Source organism: Cherax quadricarinatus, chromosome 29 (genome assembly GCF_038502225.1).
Source record: "Cherax quadricarinatus isolate ZL_2023a chromosome 29, ASM3850222v1, whole genome shotgun sequence".
Lineage (NCBI taxonomy): Eukaryota > Metazoa > Arthropoda > Malacostraca > Decapoda > Parastacidae > Cherax > Cherax quadricarinatus.
This window is the reverse complement of record NC_091320.1, coordinates 25,238,160-25,259,746: the sequence shown is the minus strand read 5'-3', so window position 1 is coordinate 25,259,746 and position 21,587 is coordinate 25,238,160. Positions and strand designations below refer to the sequence as shown.

At 41.1% G+C, this 21,587-nt stretch overlaps 2 protein-coding genes across 3 annotated transcripts in view; one reads left to right on the top strand and one right to left on the bottom strand.

Annotated features, from left to right (window-relative positions):
* Positions 1–3,861, bottom strand: part of sqh (Myosin regulatory light chain sqh) — a 43,747-nt gene extending 39,886 nt beyond the window's left edge. The window contains exons 1-2 of the mRNA XM_070089656.1: positions 3,843–3,861; positions 3,311–3,416 (exon numbers count right to left, since the gene is read on the bottom strand). Coding sequence (XP_069945757.1) covers positions 3,311–3,416; positions 3,843–3,845 — 109 coding nt within the window. The 5' untranslated portion in view covers positions 3,846–3,861. The remainder of the gene's footprint in view (positions 1–3,310; positions 3,417–3,842) is intronic.
* Positions 3,862–17,364: 13,503 nt separating this feature from the next.
* The window catches only part of LOC128690539 (uncharacterized), a 57,059-nt gene continuing 52,836 nt past the window's right edge, over positions 17,365–21,587 (top strand). The window contains exon 1 of one of the 2 annotated variants that reach the window (XM_070089791.1): positions 17,365–17,469. In XM_070089791.1, coding sequence (XP_069945892.1) covers positions 17,449–17,469 — 21 coding nt within the window. In that variant the 5' untranslated portion in view covers positions 17,365–17,448. The remainder of the gene's footprint in view (positions 17,470–21,587) is intronic. The other variant, XM_070089792.1, reaches the window with a different exon arrangement.

Here is a 21,587-nt window from a genome sequence, read left to right as displayed (position 1 = left end):
TTGAAATTGAGCTCACATAGCAGAAATGTTCAATTTTTACCAATGTTCAAGAGTAAGCAAATCACACCACACATCCAATACACGTCAACTGGGTAGTCTAATATTCTTTCACTAGTGCACTGATATTATTTATACCATTTTTACAATAATGCAGTAGTCTGCATAACAGTAAATCTTATATTTTTTTGTGTGAATTATAAAATCAAAATAGAAAGCAAGAGTAATATAAGAGGGGCCTGGAGAGGTGACTAATGAACAGAAGATATGTTATTTTAGTGCCAAGAATGTCTGTGTTGTTTATTTTGGACCCTATTTTGAAATTGGCATCTTTTTTAATTTGCATGAAATTGGCCAAATTGCCAATTTCTGACCACTTTATTGGGTAGCTGAAATCAGTAAATGGGCAGTTTCTTGTACTCAATTGATAGAAAAAATAGAGTTCTATAGAAATAATATGAGTTTGGTCGAATGGAGCAATGGAATTGGCCGAAAATAGGGCTCAAAGTCAGCGAAATCGCCGATGCATGTATATCGTCGAGATCGCTAATTTCGCAGGAGCATAATTCCCTAAGTTTTTGATAAAATTTTGTACTTTTGGTGTCATTACCATCTGGAAAAGATTCTCTATCATTTCATAAGAAAAATTTTTTTTTTCAAAAATTTTTCGACACCAGGAGACACTTCAGGATTTGGGGTTGCAACAGTCAAAGGGTTATTGCGATACTATATCTAAAAATTGTATTAAGCACTATATTAGGGACACAGTAGAGTACTTCAGTGCATTTTATTGTTTTTTTTTTAACATTGTATTTTGATATAATGGACATCCCTTTAACATACACGTACCTTTGATGAGTTCCGAGGTTTTTCGGAACTCATCAAAAGTATAGAGGCACATATCAAAGGTTAGAAAGAGAAAATAAGCCCCAAGAAGAATATATAGTAGATTGTGATATGCTCTAATTTTAAAAGCACAGTACTAAGGAAGATCCAATGCTACTTTAAAAAAATTTATGAGTTACCAGATAGAATTACAGTACACTTGAAATGCCCCAATCTTCAGGCAGGAAACAAAATATGTATATGAAATTCATGTATATGTATGTACACCTAGTTTTAAGTTATAAATTAAAGAAAAATGGATAGCCAAGATTTCTTGTTAAAGTTGTACTACTATGTATATCAGAAATAAATATGACATAACCTACATGAATTATGTGAAATTGTGCAGAAGTGATGAATGTATTTCTCTTCAGTAAATAATTTTTATCACTTTTTTTTTTAATCATACTGGTCATCTCCCACCAAGGTAAGGTGATCCTAAAAAAGAAGAAATGCTTTCACCATCACTTACTCCATCAGTGTCTTGCCACAGGAGCACCAGTACTACAGTTCAGATGCCCTTCCAAATTGCAAATATCCCTACCCCTCCTTCAGAGTTCAGACAATGGTACTTTTCATCCCCAGGACCCAAGTCCTGCTAATCGGTTTCCCCCAATCCCTTCATAAATGTTAGCTTGCTCGAAATGCTCTACTTAACCATGGGCTTGCCCGAAATGCTCTGCACGAACAAATGTCACCCATCTCTGTACAAACATCATATCATGTGGAAATAAAAATTTGACTGACTCCACTGGCATGTCAAATCATACAAACTACTTGCCTCCACTCACTGTCCAACACACTTGCTAGAAGCCAAGTTCCTTACATACAAAACCTCCTTTACCCCCTTTCTCCAATCTTTCCTAGAGTGACCTTTACTCCATACACTAAACATGCTAATCTACAGCTTACAAACTGAAGTAATTTTATTGGTATATGTATTTGGATGAATCTTTCTTCGAGTTAATTTGAATCTTAGCATGCAAGCAAAATAGGATAAAAAAAAATTTTTCCCCTGGGGAAGAAATCCGCTAATCTTGTATATTATAAATAACATTCATTCCACCCATTCCATGGTAGAAATATTTATTTGATGCAGAAATTGTTTAAGTGATAACAGGCAAAATAAGAACATAATTTATTTTAATTCTTTTTTATTACGTAGGTTTTGCAACAGAAATACACCCTCCATATAACGGACTAATGGGGGGAACGGGTGGCTGGTAAAGCTAACTGTGGTGGATGGAGAAGAGATTGTTTTGCCATGATGTAACATTAATGAACAATTCTAGAACCAAAGAACTTTGTCCCTTTCCAAATCACGTGACCCAGCACATTACGTTCCAAATTTCTGGAGTCCGTTATATGGAGGGGATTCTACAGCTATATTTTGGATATACAAGAAAGCTTTATTTTAATAAATAAATTTAATAACATAATCCAACCAGACTTAACTAAGAAGATGTAAAATTGCCGGTTAGTTTAGCTTGGGTAACATTAGGCTAGGTTATATATACAAAGTTTTTTTTTTTTTTTCATACTATAAGACTTGTTCAGATTTTTACCCCAAAGGTTTAGCCACCCAGGATAACAAAAGAGAGTCAGTGTGTCATCAAGGACTGTGTTTTATTTCCATTGGGGTCCTTCAATCTTGTCCCCCCCCCCCCCAGGATGTGACCCACACCCGTCGACTAACACTCAGGTACCTACTTACTACTAGGTGAACAGGGACAGCAGATTTAAAAGAACATCCTCAACATTAACACCCATGCTGGAATTGAACCATGGGCAGTCAGTGTGAGAGCTGAGTGTGCTACTGAGCCACACGGCACTAAATATATCTACATTGCATAACACACATAATACTGGAGAATTTACAGAATAATAACACAACTGGGCGTAAAGTAAACACGGACCTAAAAAAAAAAATGTGGGTTCTATCTACTGCCACAAATACAAGCTGGTGTTACTGAAAAAAAAAATACTGGGAAGCACTGGTCTAGAGGGCAGCTTCCACGATGATCTGATGACTTATTAGAGTTATTTATGTTGATTTATGGGATAAAAGGTGTACGTAAGGGCATCTTCATAGGCTGGTGGGTGTGGCACGAGGCTCTCAACACCAGCAAAGGTGCAAACATGTCATATCCTACATTACATTTACTCGGCATTTCATAGTCGTTTTTAACAAAATTCCTGTTGGTTATGTGCCTTTAAACCAGATAAACAAAACAATATATTGCATGGTAAAAATCTCACCTGGATATAGTGTGTGAATGATGAAAAGTGTGCAACCCCATATAAGGTAAGGTTAATAAACGCACCTTCTATATATTCCCAAAAACTATATACGATATGTAATTATTCAAATAGATATAAAAAAGTGATCAGCTGTACTGTAACTACATATACATACTGTAAGACTTACCTATAATAAGGAAGGCAGGAGGGAAGGTGTAAGAGCCACTTGTGTTGACTAAGCACTGAGGAAGCTGCTGCCACCTAGCGACCGGCCTCACTAACAGGACGTCAACCTGTCAAGTTTCACTTCTCTCATATCATTATCCCACAACCTGCTAATATATCGGATAATATCTCAGCCATCATAGTGGTTGCTTTCATTTCCTCCGGCTTTTATACCACCTTGTAGATCAAAAATATCATAAACTACTTTAAAATTGTTCAAAATTAACAAGAAGCTTGATACTATCAAATTGGAAAGTAAGTGAACGGCACTGAAAATTCTAGGTCAGCGGATTACAGTTGAGTCTAAGATCGCAGCTATCATCATTTTCTTGTTAAACACCCGAATGACAAAGAAAGAACCTACTGGCATCATAGCTCATCAGTCTGTATTACTAAATACATAGCCCTGTAACATCAACATTACTGAAAGTTTCAATAGAGAATGTGTTTATATCACATAAGGTATAATAACTTTCACAGAGAGGTTAACCCACCATGATCCCTAGTTCACACTTGACCTCAAGAGAATTATATGGAGTGGCACTAAAGCTATGTAAGATCTAAGTTTCATTAGGAAAGAAAGTGAGACATGCACACAAAGACTTAGTGTTTTCCTCGTTGGCTATGCGGGTGGGTATGTTGCCTATAATTGGGTGTGCGAGGTTATCTGACTTCCAATGAAGGCAATAATCTTCCAGATTCCTGCCTGCCCAAGTTAGTATGTTTAAAGTTTATCGACTGCACGTGGGTCATTAAGTATGCAATTCACGCGTACATTAATACCAAGAATACTTGAATCCTTAAAATGGGAATTAAAGTACATTCTCCTCACATACACTAAGAGAGAGTGTATATATCCTGTGCTTGCTCAAACAAGCACAAGCTTAGTCATCCCAATAGACTGCAAAGTCGTAAAAATACAATATTAGATTAAACTAGATGTACATTTATTTATCCAATTCTACATATTGTGGCACACTTGCAAACTCAAATGTTCAGTGGATGCAGTCATAAAACTAATAATAGCAATGATAATATACTACAGAAAGTCAACAGAGTTTGTGTACGGCAGTTATAAATCAGATGCCCAAGACTATTTTCACAAAGAATTAAGTCACAATTACCGTGGCTGGAACAACACACAAATAACCCTCTCCTATGTGCGGGTTATTTGTGTAGTGTACTATTTTCACAACGCAGACCTGTTATCTAATCCGCAATGAAACAGGATCCCATAATAATAATGTGCAGTGGCAAACATCATAGAAATTTAAAACAATTTTACTTTTTGTGACCATATATGTGTGGTTGTGTGAACTCGCCGTGGAGGTTGAGTGTGATGCAATACTTTCACAGGAATGTCAATTTTGTGTGATGAATAAGTTACTTAAGTGTAGAATACTGACTACCACGAGGGTCGTCGAGACCATAGTCCACTTATTAACATGAAGGATATTTGAATTCCTGAGACAGGGACTAGAGAAAACTTTGAGTGCACGTTCAAAGATACAGGTGGTAGGAACATAAGTGCAAGTAGGGATATGACAAATGTGACGAAAGCATGTATGGTAGATGTATATTCATACTTCATAATGATTGGTGGATGGAAATAAGTCACTGTGTCTGACTTTTTTGGGTTATCCTAGGTTCTCTACACATATGCTGCTATGTATGATAATTCTATGTAACTGTATTTGTGTATACCTGAATAAACTTACTTACTTACTTACTTAATATATATACCTTAGACTGATGCGAAGCTTATGCATCACATTATTATTATATTCATAGGGAAACGCTAAACCTAAAAGTATTATACAGCGTTTGGGGAAAAGGAGACAATTAGGTTTGATCCGAGCCAAGGAAGAGAAAGGTAGCTCTTACTCCTCGGATCAAAAGCTCTTTACTAGTATCAAGGTGCCTCCCACCCACTGAAGGGCATGTCGAGTTGAACGGACGAATTTAAAACAAGTACATGTATATGTTGTCGAGGTCTCCCACAGGTCAGTTCCTGGATGGCAGGCAGGGATGCGATCCCCGAATATATTGTGATTCACTTATTAACGGGCAGGTGTTATAAATGACAAACAATTCACAACTAATCTGAAAACTGGACTTGGAAGCAAGACGACGTTTTGGGCAATCTTGTATCATTACCGAAACATCAGCTAGGTTCCATTACCAGTCTGTAGGCTAGGTGTGAATTATTAAGGCCGGGATATTTGCTAAAACGGTTTGGTTAGGTAAGATTCGTCAGGAAGCAGGGCAAGTGTGTCCTGACACCGGTCTAAGTCATATGATGACTCGTCACTGGAGCTTATGGTCATTTAACTATAAACTAGGAAACTGAACCCCCTTTAATTATGGCTAGGGGTCAGGAGAACTGAACACTTGTCAACTCTTCAAGGCTACGGAACCGAACATTGAAAATATGAAAGCTGTATTCGACTGAACAAGCCTGCTGTGCAGGCAAAACGTTTATGCAATAAAGATACCCAAGTGTTGCATATGTCTTATTTATCAACTTATCGGTAGTGTATATATACCATTAATATACTGAAAGCTACGATGTTATTGAAATTGACTTGTCGAGAACAGATATTATATATGGGGAAGCGCTAAACACACAAGGGTTATATGGCGGTTGAGGAATGGGAGACAATCAGATTCGATCCACGGAAGCAGAGGAAAGGTCTAATTCCATGGATGAAGTTCAAGAACAGATTAACGCTTGAGGTTCCTAAACCTGTATTCCCTGGAACGCAGGAGGGAGAGATACATGATTATATACACCTGGAAAATCCTAGAGGGACTAGTACCGAACTTGCACACGAAAATCACCCACTACGAAAGCAAAAGACTTGGCAGACGATGCACCATCCCCCCAATGAAAAGCAGGGGTGTCACTAGCACGTTAAGAGACCATACAATAAGTGTCAGGGGCCCGAGACTGTTCAACTGCCTCCCAGCACACATAAGGGGGATTACCAACAGACCCCTGGCAGTCTTCAAGCTGGCACTGGACAAGCACCTAAAGTCAGTTCCGGATCAGCCGGGCTGTGGCTCGCATGTTGGTTTGCGTGCAGCCAGCAGCAACAGCCTGGTTGATCAGGCTCTGATCCACCAGGAGGCCTGGTCTCAGACCGGGCCGCGGGGGCGTTGACCCCCGGAACTCTCTCCAGGTAAACTCCAGGTATGTGGTGTGTGAAGTAGGCAAGCGAGTGTCGCAGATTCGATGAGTCAGTAGTGGATAATTGTTATTACGTGGAAGTGGAAGCCCTAAATTATAGGGGTCATACAGCGCCTGAGGATGGGAAATAATCTGGTTTGATCCACAAGGGAAGAGTAACTCCCAATTCCCTGGAATATGGAAATATTTAACACACAGGCAATGAAGGTATAATCACATAGCAAACAAGGTTACCGGGAGTCTACCTGGAGGGTATTCCGGGGATCAACACCCCTGCGGCCCGGTTCACATCCAGGCCTCCCGGTGGATCAGGGCCTGATCAACTAGGCTGTTACTGCTGCCCGGACGTAGTCCAACGTACGAACCACAGCCCAGCTGATCCGGCACCCAGGGGTCTATTGGTAATTCCCCATATGGCTGGTGGGAGGCTGTTGAACAGTCTTGGGCCCCGGACACTTATGGTGTTTTCTCTGAATGTACTAATGGCGCCCCTACTTTTCATTGGGGGTATGTTGTATCGCCTGCCAAGTCTTTTGCTTTCGTAGGGAGTGATTTCCGTGTGCAGATTAAGGACCAGTCTCTACTCTCTAGGATTACATGATAGATGCACTGAGAGGTGTATTTCTCTCAGTGTATATACGCTGAGAGTTTATTTTAAACTCTATTTTATCGATTAAAGTATTCTTGATTAGGTGGTGAATATGTGACATGCAATCAATCTTAACCCTTGTGTAGTCGATGCATTTTAAACGCTCGTAACCAATCTAGTGCGTCACTAGGGATGGGCCGAGGACTTAGGACCATTATGAAACCTCTGGTTTACATTTACCCAACCTCGTTTGTGAGCCTCAGTGGATCATCTGAAATAGACCTGTGTCAGGGCTCAGTTTCTGACGAATACAACGAAGAATTGCAGCGTCACGGCATCAACTTTATTATTAAATGTATGGGGAGCGGTAAGCCCATAGGGGTCATATATACAGCCCCAGAGGGAATGGGAGGCACTCATGCTCGATCAAAGGAAGGACAGGTCTAAGTTCTTGGATGAAGAGTCCCTTACAGGCAACAACAGTGGACGATATCAATAGAAAACGGAAAAGTGATAGCAACAACACACAGGAATCATGTGAGCGGAAACGCTGACTCAGTTTTAACCTATTTCGTCTATCCAGATTAGATAACTTTTTTAATACACATGACATCAACACAGTGTTGTTGCAGAATACACAAGCCATCACTAGCTGTAGTATATCCAACATGTTCAACCAGTACAAAAATATTTTCAGCTTTTAAATATAATTATTAGTCAATATATATTTTAGCTGCTCTGACAATTTTGGGTTTTGTAAATTCTCCAACACTACGTGGGTTGTACAATCGAGACATTTATATTCCCCCCCAAAAAAAACGCCTAACGTAGATACTTGGAGGGTGTTTCGGGGGTCAACGCCCCCTCGGCCCGGTCCATGACCAGGGCCCGATCAACCAGGCTGTTACTGCTGGCTGCACGCAAACACACGTACGAACCACAGCTCGGCTGGTCAGGTACTGTCTTTAGGTGCCTGTCGAGCTCCCTCTAGAAGACAGCCAGTGGTCTATTGGTAATCCCCCTTATGTATGCTGGGAGGCAGTTGAACAATCTTGGACCCCTGACACTTACTGTGCTGTCTCTTAACATACTCATGGCGCCCCTGCTTTTCATTGTGGGATTTTGCATCCCTTGTCGAGCCTTTGGCTTTCGTAGGGAGTGATTTATGTGTGCAGATCTGGGACTAGTCTCTAGGATTTTCCATGTGTATAATATTATGTGTCTTTCTCGCATGCATTCCAAGGAGTATAGGTCAAGGAACTTTACCGTTCCCAGTAATTTAAGTGATTTGTTGTACTTATACGTGCAGTGAAAGATCTCTGTATATTCTCCAGGTTTGCAATTTCGCCTGCCTTGAAAGGGGTCAGAGTCAAATGCAATGTTTGCGGCTTTCATAGAGACGCACACAAAGGATCACCTTGACAACGAAATATGGATCCCAGGGTACAACTTATTCAGATGCGACAGAAAGAACAGGCAACAAGGGGGTTTGGCTTGTAACATCACTGAGTCGCTCATGTGCTCGGAACTACTAAACACCATGAATGATGTGTGATATTAAACTAAATGTAAAAATCTTGAGTAACACTGAGAAAACCTTGAACGACAGAGAAAACTAACATTGTTTGTAGATGAATGGTTCAGAGAACCGACATGTTGATAAATTAGACACATGTGCAACTCTTGGGTATCTTTATTGAGGAAACGTTTCGCCACACAGTGGCTTCATCAGTCCATACAAAGGAGAATCTTGAAGAACAGGAGGAGAATGAGGTAATCAGTCCCTCAACCTTGAGTCGATGTGGTCAGTCCATCAATCTTGAATAGAATACGGCATACGTGCTGGGAAGGAGCTTATAAACCGTTGGCAGGAGAGGTGCAGCAGTCATAGGTCGTGTAACATTTGTTCAATGTTGAAGTAGGTCGTGCCCAAGAATTAGGCAAGCGAAGAATTCCCAAGTATTAAGATCCCAAGAAGTTGCAGTGTCTGACAGGTTTGTAGATGAATGGTTCAGAGAACCGACATGTTGATAAATTAGACACATGTGCAACTCTTGGGTATCTTTATTGAGGAAACGTTTCGCCACACAGTGGCTTCATCAGTCCATACAAAGGAGAATCTTGAAGAACAGGAGGAGAATGAGGTAATCAGTCCCTCAACCTTGAGTCGATGTGGTCAGTCCATCAATCTTGAATAGAATACGGCATACGTGCTGAGAAGGAGCTTATAAACCGTTGGCAGGAGAGGTGCAGCAGTCATAGGTCGTGTAACATTTGTTCAATGTTGAAGTAGGTCGTGCCCAAGAATTAGGCAAGCGAAGAATTCCCAAGAATTCCCATTCATCTACAAACCTGTCAGACACTGCAACTTCTTGGGATCTTAATACAGGCGTTGTTCAGGTTATCGTTCCTACATGCGTAAATGTGTTCACTGAGGCGGGTGTCGAGGTTTCTTGCTGTTTCACCTACGTAGATCTTGTCACAGCCTCCACAAGTGAACATCGAAATGGTACCTCACTAGTATTACACCTCACTCTGAGCCTTTATATACCCTCTGTGTCCATGTATTGTTTGTAATGGCTTGATAAAGCTCCTGGAGAGCGAAACGTTGCCACAATAAATGTCACATTAGTTGCACTTGTGTCCTTTTACTTTACAAAACTAACATTGCATGACTTCGTTCTCGACCCCTACGAACCGTTCGCTGTAAAGTTTTTTAAGAGTTAACGTCCGATTTCTTTCATTTTTGGTGTACGTAAAGAAGCATCTTTCCACCATAAATTACCCAAGTTTCAATAAGATAGTACAACAAACAACTGAGAAACAAAATATTTACAAAAAATCATATATGGCAAGCCCTAGCCGGGTACTGGCACTGAGAGAAACTGTGCACTACCTGCTGGTAAAACATTGCTAGTCCAAATTTATCACGGTCGTAAACAACAGGAAGTGGGGGAAATTGGCGCGTGCAAAAAAAAAAAAAATGGCATGGAATGTGAAAACTGGTGCGGCTGTGTTTGATCGGCACCCGCTTACTTGTTCGTGGCCAGATGCAAAAATTTGGGGAATTTTTTGGTCGTGAACCGATTTGTTCCACTATTAACTAGTCACACTGGTTTAAGTTGGACCGAAACGTCGTCGTAAGTTTGTCTCCTATGTGCGGGTTATTTGTGTATTGTTCTGCATGACTAAGCGCTTTCTATAAAGAATGTCAATAATGTTACCTTCTGAATCAAGTGTCTCTAATTCATGGGAGTACATTTACCATATACTTCCATGAATTAGAGACAACTGCTTCCGAAAGGTATTCTTGAGAAGGAATCATACAGGAGACAAGAAACACAGGAAGAACTTAAAGCCATAAATGAAAGAAACCCAAAGTACTTCTTTTATGTCAAATCTAGGACAAAAACAACATCCAGTATTGGACCCCTACTTAGACGAGATGGGACTTACACAGATGACAGCAAAGAAATGTACGAAGTACTTAAGTCCCGATATGACTCAGTGTTTAGCGAGTCGTTGACCAGACTAAGAGTCGACAATCTAAATGATTTTTTTGTATCACCGACTCAAAATTTGGTTAATTAAAAATTCTCTGATATCACAACACCACAAGACTTTGAAAATGAACTCTGCCCCAGGCCCAGATTCGTGTAACTCCGTGTTCACGAAGAACTGCAAGAAGCCCCTATCACGTGCCTTAAGCATTTTATGGAAAGGGAACATGGACACGGGGGTCATCCCATAATCACTAAAAACAACAGACAGCCTCACTCCACAAAGGTGGCAGTAAAGCAATTGCAAAGAATTACAGACCGATAACACTAACGTCTCACATCATAAAAATCTTTGAAAGAGTTCTAAGAAGCAAGATGGCCACCCACTTAGATACTCATCAGTTGCACAACCCAGGGCAGCAAAGGTTTAGAGCACGCCGCTCATGCCTATCCCAACTACTGGACCACATTAAACTCCAATATAAACCCTCCACTCAAACTTTTCCTAGACATCTATAACAGAACACATAGGCATAACACAAGGCACAAAACACTCTTTGACATCCTTCTTGTCCGTCTCACACTGCATATAAAGGGCCCGAAGATCTGGAACTCTTTGACCGAACCAGCAAGAGGTCCCCTGCCTGCCCACAAATCCATTTAGGACTGTACTTAAAAATAATCTCTCTCAATAATAGCCATACCCACACTATGCTAATCTCTAACTAGTTTTGAAGCAACTCTCCTAAATATTTTATTACGCCTAATCTACTAAATCATTATTGCATACATAACAATGTATGTTTATATCATATTATTATTATTATTATAATCAAGGGGGAAGCGCTAAACCCGGAGGATTATACAGCGCCTGGGGGGGGGATGTGGAAGACATTCAGGCTTAATTCGGGGAACTGGAGCACAGATCCAATTCCCTAAATCAAGAGCCCCTCACCAACATCAAGGAACCTTCCTTGAGGGGATGTTTATATCATAAATTGTACTACTGGTAATACTGTTATCAGTTTCGTCTACATTAAACTATGAAGCTTATTAACTAAAAAATTTGGCTACCTCATATTAATAATAGAGTAAAATAGTGAATATCTGAAATTTACCACTCCTTATCTGTCTAGACTTAAGTAGTTTTTAAGTATTAGGTTAAGTCTGTCCGACATGCCCCAGTATGAGTGGTTTTCTTTGTTCCAATCAAATTATGAAATGTAAACACGCACTGTAACCTTTGCAAAGAAATATAATTTTGTTTTGTTTTGTTTTTGGTTTTGGATACTCTGGAGTACAAACAAAATGCAGACAGTATACACAGACTTTGCGAAAGCCTTCGACAATTGCGATCATGGTGTAATAGCGCACAAAATATGTGATAAAGGAATAAAAGGAAAAGTTGGTAGATGGATCTATAACTTCTTAACAAATAGAAAACAGAGTAACAGTAAACAGAGTAAAGCCAGAGGCAGCTACAGTGAAAAGCTGTTTCACAAAGTACAGTACTCGCTCTCATCCGTTTCTCGTCATCTTATCTCTTGGTGTAATAGCGCACAAAATATGTGATAAAGGAATAAAAGGAAAAGTTGGTAGATGGATCTATAACTTCTTAACAAATAGAAAACAGAGTAACAGTAAACAGAGTAAAGCCAGAGGCAGCTACAGTGAAAAGCTGTTTCACAAAGTAGTACTCGCTCTCATCCCATTTCTCGTCATCTTATCTGACATAGAGATGTAAGCCATAGCAGTATCATCCATCGAAAATAGCTGAAGTCTCCAAGCGGACAAACCTGGAGTTTACCTGGAGAGTTCCGGGGGTCAACGCCCCCGCGGCCCGGTCTGTGACCAGGCCTCCTGGTGGATCAGAGCCTGATCAACCAGGCTGTTACTGCTGGCTGCACGCAAACCAACGTGCGAGCCACAGCCCGGCTGGTCAGGAACCGACTTTAGGTGCTTGTCCAGTGCCAGCTTGAAGACTGCCAGGGGTCTGTTGGTAATCCCCCTTATGTATGCTGGGAGGCAGTTGAACAGTCTCGGGCCCCTGACACTTATTGTATGGTCTCTTAACATGCTAGTGACACTCCTGCTTTTCATTGGGGGGATGTTGCATCGTCTGCCAAGTCTTTTGCTTTCGTAGTATTTACCTGGAGTTTACCTGGAGAGAGTTTCGGGGGTCAACGCCCCCGCGGCCCGGTCTGTGACCAGGCCTCCTGGTGGATCAGCGCCTGATCAACCAGGCTGTTGCTGCTGGCTGCACGCAAACCAACGTACGAGCCACAGCCCGGCTGATCAGGAACTGACTTTAGGTGCTTGTCCAGTGCCAGCTTGAAGACTGCCAGGGGTCTGTTGGTAATCCCCCTTATGTGTGCTGGGAGGCAGTTGAACAGTCTCGGGCCCCTGACACTTATTGTATGGTCTCTTAACGTGCTAGTGACACCCCTGTTTTTCATTGGGGGGATGGTGCATCGTCTGCCAAGTCTTTTGCTTTCGTAGTGAGTGATTTTCGTGTGCAAGTTCGGTACTAGTCCCTCTAGGATTTTCCAGGTGTATATAATCATGTATCTCTCCCACTTGCGTTCCAGGCGAATACAGGTTTAGAAACCTCAAGCGCTCCCAGTAATTGAGGTGTTTTATCTCCGTTATGCGCGCCGTGAAGGTTCTCTGTACATTTTCTAGGTCAGCAATTTCACCTGCCTTGAAAGGTGCTGTTAGAGTGCAGCAATATTCCAGCCTAGATAGAACAAGTGACCTGAAGAGTGTCATCATGGGCTTGGCCTCCCTAGTTTTGAAGGTTCTCATTATCCATCCTGTCATTTTTCTAGCAGATGCGATTGATACAATGTTATGGTCCTTGAAGGTGAGATCCTCCGACATAATCACTCCCAGGTCTTTGACGTTGGTGTTTCGCTCTATTTTGTGGCCAGAATTTGTTTTGTACTCTGATGAAGATTTAATTTCCTCGTGTTTACCATATCTGAGTAATTGAAATTTCTCATCGTTGAACTTCATATTGTTTTCTGCAGCCCACTGAAAGATTTGGTTGATGTCCGCCTGGAGCCTTGCAGTGTCTGCAATGGAGGACACTGTCATGCAGATTCGGGTGTCATCTGCAAAGGAAGACACGGTGCTGTGGCTGACATCCTTGTCTATGTCGGATATGAGGATGAGGAACAAGATGGGAGCGAGTACGGTGCCTTGTGGAACAGAGCTTTTCACCGTAGCTGCCTCGGACTTTACTCTGTTGACGACTACTCTCTGTGTTCTGTTAGTGAGGAAATTATAGATCCATCGACCAACTTTTCCTGTTATTCCTATAGCACGCATTTTGTGCGCTATTACGCCATGGCCACACTTGTCGAAGGCTTTTGCAAAGTCTGTATATATTACATCTGCATTCTTTTTGTCTTCTAGTGCATCTAGGACCTTGTCATAGTGATCCAATAGTTGAGACAGACAGGAGCGACCTGTTCGAAACCCATGTTGCCCTGGGTTGTGTAACTGATGGGTTTCTAGATGGGTGGTGATCTTGCTTCTTAGGACCCTTTCAAAGATTTTTATGATATGGGATGTTAGTGCTATCGGTCTGTAGTTCTTTGCTGTTGCTTTACTGCCCCCATTGTGGAGTGGGGCTATGTCTGTTGTTTTTAGTAACTGTGGGACGACCCCCGTGTCCATGCTCCCTCTCCATAGGATGGAAAAGGCTCGTGATAGGGGCTTCTTGCAGTTCTTGATGAACACGGAGTTCCATGAGTCTGGCCCTGGGGCAGAGTGCATGGGCATGTCATTTATCGCCTGTTCGAAGTCATTTGGCGTCAGGATAACATCGGATAGGTTTGTGTTAACCAAATTCTGTGGCTCTCTCATAAAAAATTCATTTTGATCTTCGACTCTCAGTCTGGTTAGCGGCTTGCTAAAAACTGAGTCATATTGGGACTTGAGTAGCTCACTCATTTCCTTGCTGTCATCTGTGTAGGACCCATCTTGTTTAAGTAGGGGCCCAATACTGGACGTTGTTCTCGACTTTGATTTGGCATAGGAGAAGAAATACTTTGGGTTTCTTTCGATTTCATTTATGGCTTTTAGTTCTTCCCGCGATTCCTGACTCCTATAAGATTCCTTTAGCTTAAGTTCGATGCTTGCTATTTCTCTGACCAGTGTCTCCCTACGCATTTCAGATATATTGACCTCTTTTAGCCGCTCTGTTATTCTTTTCCGTCGCCTGTAAAGGGAGCGCCTGTCTCTTTCTATTTTACATCTACTCCTCATTTTTCTTAGAGGAATAAGCCTTGTGCATACATCGAGTGCCACCAAGTTAATCTGTTCTAGGCATAAGTTGGGATCTGTGTTGCTTAGTATATCTTCCCAGCTTATATCGGTTAGGACTTGGTTTACTTGGTCCCACTTTATGTTTTTGTTACTGAAGTTGAATTTGGTGAATGCTCCCTCGTGACTAATCTCATTATGTCGGTCTGAGGCTCCACGCATACATGTCTGAACCTCAATTATGTTGTGATCTGAGTATATTGTTTTTGATATGGTGACATTTCTTATCAGATCATCATTGTTAGTGAAGATGAGGTCTAGTGTATTCTCCAGTCTAGTAGGCTCTATTATTTGCTGGTTTAAATTGAATTTTGTGCAGAGATTTAAAAGCTCGTGACTGGTGGTATTGTTGGTACTGGGCCGCAGATAACAATATAAAGTTCAATGATAACAAATTTAAATTACTCCGCTATGGAAAACTCGAGGAAATTAATACTGTACGGAGTATAAAATAAATTCCAACCACACAATAGAGCGAAAAACTAATGGAAAGACCTGGGAATGATAATGTTAGAGTATCTCACTTTCAAAGACCACAACAATGCATCTATTACATTTTTTTATTGACACATGGGCCATTTCCCACCAAGGCAGAGTGGCCCGAAAAAGAAACTTTCATCATTCACTCCATCACTTTCTCACCAGAAGCGCCCCCACACTAGTTATAAAACCGCAACATTAAAACCCCTCCTATTACATCTGCTAGGAAAATAATAGGATGCCAAGCCCATGATGATTCTCTTCAAATCGCTTGTTCTCTTTAGGCTGGAATATTGCTGCGCACTAACAGCCCTTTCAAGACAGGCGAAATTCCGGACCTGGAGAATATGCAGAGAACTTTCACGACACGTATAAGTACGATAAAGCACCTATATTATTGGGAAGGGTTTAAGTCCCTTAATTTGTATTCCCTGGAACGCAGGCGAGATACAAAAGTTACACTTGGAAAATCCTAGAGGGATTGGTCCCAAATCTGCACACGAAAATCACTCCCTACGAAAGCAAAAGACTTGGCAGAAGATGCAACATACCCCCAATGAAAAGCAGGGGTGCTATGAGACACAGTAAGTGTCAGAGGCCCAAGACTGTTCGTCTGCCTCCCAGCATACATAAGAGGGATTACCAATAGACCCCTGGTTGTCTTCAAGAAGGCGCTGGACAGGCACCTAAAGTCAGGGCCTGATCAGCCGGGCTGTGGCTTGTATGTCGGTTTATGTGCGGACAGCAGTTACAGCCTGGTTGATCAGGCCCTGATCCACCACAAGGCCTGGTCACTGACTGGGCCGCGGGTGCGTTGACCCCCTGAAACCTCCTCCAGGTATACTCCAAGTAATACCCAGGTGAGAGATGGGTTAGGTTAACTTAAAATCGTGGTTGACTGCAGTATCCAGCTGCTGGCTTCGTCTTTCTTGGCTGAACTGTCTTATGACACCTGCTTGGGGTCTCCTGAATTTCATTCTTAGCACTGCAATGTTCTTGAAGAAGTATTTGCAATTACAGCATGAGAGGCCTAGAGCAACATCATTCTCCCACCTAGTGGTAAGGAGAGAGAGAGAGAGAGAGAGAGAGAGAGAGAGAGAGAGAGAGAGAGAGAGGGAAAAGGGGGGACGGGGGGAAGGAGTTGCAATAGCAATCTGATTTGCTCAGGTGATCTTATAGGATCTCACCATTTCTTGGTTTCCTTGAATATAGTTGCCCAATGCTTTGTAAAACCATTTTAATTGCCTTCCAGGGTAACAATTTATAAGAAATGTTTCTGGACAATTACAGCTGACTTCTCACAACTTGTAATCTTCAAATTTCTCCTACTGACAACCTTCATGGATTTCAATGTTCACTGTATAGGGGTTAGCTTGCGGATCAATAACCAGGTGTGTCGACCTGTTCCATACCAATTTTATTTCCATGTAAACTATCCAATTTGATTTATTAGTTAGAGATGTATTCCATGATATTACTAGTCAAAGTATTGCTTCCAGTTATCGCAAGACGACGTTCCTGCGCGCCAAAGTTTGATAAAAAATGGGATTCTGTGACGTCACATGCCGGGCAGCTTCCCTCTTTTCACACTGAATTATTGATGGTGAGTAAATAACAGCATTATGGAAGGATTGGAGGCTGCACAGAGGCCTCGTCTGTAAGCAAACTGCATTTCAATACAAAGCAGCAAACCTGTAACACGTAGGTCCTTTGTTAACTGTGAAAAAAACCAAGTACTGCCATCCACCATTCTCAGACATTTTCTATAGATTCTGAAACTATGCTGCACTGAGCTGGGTTGTCATTACTATTGAGATTTAGGTAAACTTTTCTGGAAAATAGGCTATTGAACACTTTGTTGTTGTATGTGAATGTATATATTAATATATATTAGATACTATAATTCGTATTGCGATGCTTTGTTGTTGATTTCTGCTCGTGGGAGCGGTCGTGTTCTGCGCTTCTCTTCTACCAGTTATCTATAGTTATTTTTGAAGCTGGTCCTGGGAGAGATGCCGCGTCCAAATAGAGCTGTAAGTGAGATTTTTTCCTGGTTCTGTGGGTTGGAGTGAATTTCAGTGAAATTAAAAGGGAATCTAATGATATCAAGAAGAAACTAGAAGCCTGTAATTCTCTTCTTATGCGTAAATAGAACCAAAATCAAAGAACAAAATATGCTGTTATTGAAGCTACAATGTGGATTTCAAGCATGTAAACAAAACATTTACATGTGGAAGGAAAGATGATTACTACTGTGATACAATTGACTTGTTGATTGCAAAGTTATCCACAAATAACATGGGTTACTGAGGTGATGCTTTGTAACAGTCTCCGCCAATTTAATGCGACTTACGCCTTTCATGGAGGCGTATATTAAAGCCACGTACCCTGACTGTGGTGGTAGCAAGTGAAGTACTCTTCGCATTTATACCTGTGCCAGTTTTAAGTGTACTTAGATTTTTGTATGTTAATGTGGAAATGAAAGACTGGATTTACATCTTAATTTGGAAGTGAAAGACTTCATTCCGATATATTTTTTTTCTTGGAATAGCAGCTTAATCTTGTAGTTTCGTTCCCTCAATGAGTGCCGATGAGGGACTCTTGATCCAGGGAATTGGACATATCCTCTCTTTCCTTGGATAAAAACTGATTCTCTCTCATTGCCTATATAAACAGGCACAGTGTCTACCTGCTGAGGCTTGCAGATTCCAATGTTTAGCCCTTATACAAGGCTGTATGATTATTCTTGTTCATTATAGTGTTCTGCTCAAACAAAAAACTGAGATACAGGCTACAGATCACCCAGAACAAAATGGTGAGATTCATCCTGGGCCTGAATCCAAAAGAACAAGTAGCCCAGGATGAATTACTACAACTGAATATGCTGAATGTTGAAGACAGAAAACAGCTGAAATTAAACCATGTTGTTAAGTAAAAGAACACAAATATAACTAATGTGACATTTTATTGTGGCAATGTTTCGCTCTCCAGGAGCTTTATCAAGCTGTTACAAACAATACACAGACACAGGGTATATGTAGGCTTAGAGTGAGGTGTAATACTAGTGGTAATAGAAGTAATATTAGTTGTAGTAGTAGTAATATTAGTTGTAGTAGTAGTAATATTAGTTGTAGCAGTAGTAGTAATACAGTATGGTACTAGGGGAAATGAACACAATTTTGTAGTACCAACAGCAGGTAGGCAGGCCTTAAATTCGATTTATTATACAGTAATAAAGGAGTAAAATGGATTGCCTAAACATGCCAAGGCCAATTTTAGCATGAACCAGCTCAAGAAGCTAGCTAAAAGGTTTCTAATGAATGAAGCTACAGAAAGGGAGGAAAGTGACTTCTTATATTGTTAACATTCATGTACTTATTATATTTAGCTGAATTTCCCTATTTAATGTTCATATAAATTACTCAGTTTACCTAGATAAACTTACTTATGACCCTTCTGGGCTTAGTGCTTTTCAATGAATGTAATTATTGTAATCTCATCTATTTTGATTATGCATTTTGAATTATTAGACACAATACTAAAAGATACTGATAACTACTTGGAATTCGGTCATTATTTTTCACTTTTCACTATCCAACCATGTACAGTGGACCCCCGGTTTACGATATTATTTCATTCCAGAAGTATGTTCAGGTGCCAGTACTGACCGAATTTGTTCCCATAAGGAATATTGTGAATTAGATTAGTCCATTTCAGACCCCCAAACATACACATACAAACGCACTTACATAAATACACTTATATAATTGGTCGCATTAGGAGGTGATCGTAAACCGGGGGTCCACTGTACATCATGGAATAAATTAAATAATTCATGTTAAGCGATAAACCCACGTTGGTCATTCAGCGTAAGTCGTGATGGATGATTGATCCCCTTCTGTTGCGTGCAAGAGCCTGCATATGCAGACTGTCCTCACATTTGTAAACTAATTTTGTAATTAATTTAATTAGCCGACTTATTTCAATCTAAATTGATAGTTAAGTAAAACTTACGAACCTTTCCCCCTAACCTAAGTAACATACAGTATACGTAGTTATAATATGATAAGCTTTTTTTTCATTTTATGGTCTGCTATTTCATTGGTTGTACTTGCTCTCTAAAATGCATATCATAAATTAGCAATAATTAAACCAACTAAGCATAGCATAACCTAATACAGCCTTGGCTGCTACTGAATGTTGGACTTTGGCAGAACTCGGTTATGTTATTATGTATTTTATGATACTATCAATTGACAGCTTAGAATAAATACAGGCATACCTTGCTAATATAGTGAGTTAGGTTCCTGACCACCAGCATAAATCAGATATTGTCATAGAGTGAATTGGAGCCTTTTTTTTTTTTTTTTTTTTTTGCCTGCCAGTTTATATAAAAGCCTAAAAACACATTTACACTATGAATTATTATAGAATGACTTATATGGGGTATAAATCTGTAGTGGAGGGAAGGTGGGGTAGGGGCTATCCTAGGAAAAGTTGGAGGGAGGGGTTAAGGAGGATTTTGTATGAGGGGCTTGGACTAACAGCAAGCGTGTGTGAGCGTATCAGACAGGAGGAGCTGAGTAAAGTGGTTTTTATGACTTGACGTGCTGTTGGAGTGTGGGCAAAGTAACATTTATGAAGGGATGGAGGGAAACCGGTTAGCCGGACTTGAGTCCTGAGGTGGGAAGTACAGTGCCTGTCCTCTGAAGGATGGGTGGAGACATATCGAGGTTTTTGAACTAGTGTCGGCACCATCTCTGTTATTATGAAGCAGATAGAAATAGTAAAGAATATCAAAGTGGCTGATGAATCTATGCTAGTCAAAAAAGGCAGAGAAATTATCATAGCGATAGAAAGACTGTTGTTATTGTGGATAAGAGAGAAGCAGATGAAGGAAGATACACACACTGACATGCATGCACACACACACACGTGCGCACACATGCACGCGTGCACACGTGCGAACACGTGCAAACACAAACACACACAAGCACACACATGTGCGCACACATGCACACGCACACATGTGCAAACACAAGCACACACAAACACACAAACATGCACACACACACAAACACACACAAACACAAACACACACAAACACACACACACACACACACACACACACACACACACACACACACACACACACACACACACACACAACGGCCTAGTGTCTAATCGACATGTGCCTAGGACCAAATGGTAACTAACTAACACACACACATTCACACACACGCATGCACATACAACAGGCCTAGTGTCTAATCGACATGTGCCTAGGACCAAATGGTAACTAACACACACACACACACACACACACCCACACACACACACACACACACACACAACACACACAACACACACACACAACACACACACACACACACAACACACACACACACACACACACACACACACACGCACGCACACGCACACGCACACGCACACGCACACGCACACGCACACGCACACGCACACACACACACACAACACACACACACACAACACACACACACACAACACACACACACAACACACACACAAACACACACACAAACACACACACACACACAACACACACACACACAACACACACACACACAACACACACACACACGCACACACACACACACACACACACACACACACACACAGTGAGACAGTAGAGACAGGAAGGGCTGTGGGAAGACAGCACAGAAGGGAACATCAAGAGGGAATATACCAACAAGTGTTGGATGACATACGAACAACTGAGGAGGAGGTGAAGAAGCTCTTAAGTGACCTTGACACCTCAAAGGCGATGGGACCGGACAACATCTCCCCATGGGTCCTTAGAGAAGGAGCAGAGATGCTGTGTGTGCCTCTAACCACAATCTTCAACACATCCCTTGAAACTGGGCAACTACCTGAGAAATGGAAGACAGCTAATGTAGTCCCCATATTTAAGAAAGGAAACAGAAACGAGGCACTAAACTACAGACCTGTGTCTCTGACATGTATTGTGTGCAAAGTCATGGAGAAGATTATCAGGAGGAGAGTGGTTGAACACCTGGAAAGGAACAAGATTATAAATGAAAACCAGCATGGGTTCATGGAAGGCAAATCTTGTATCACAAACCTCCTGGAGTTTTATGACAAGGTAACA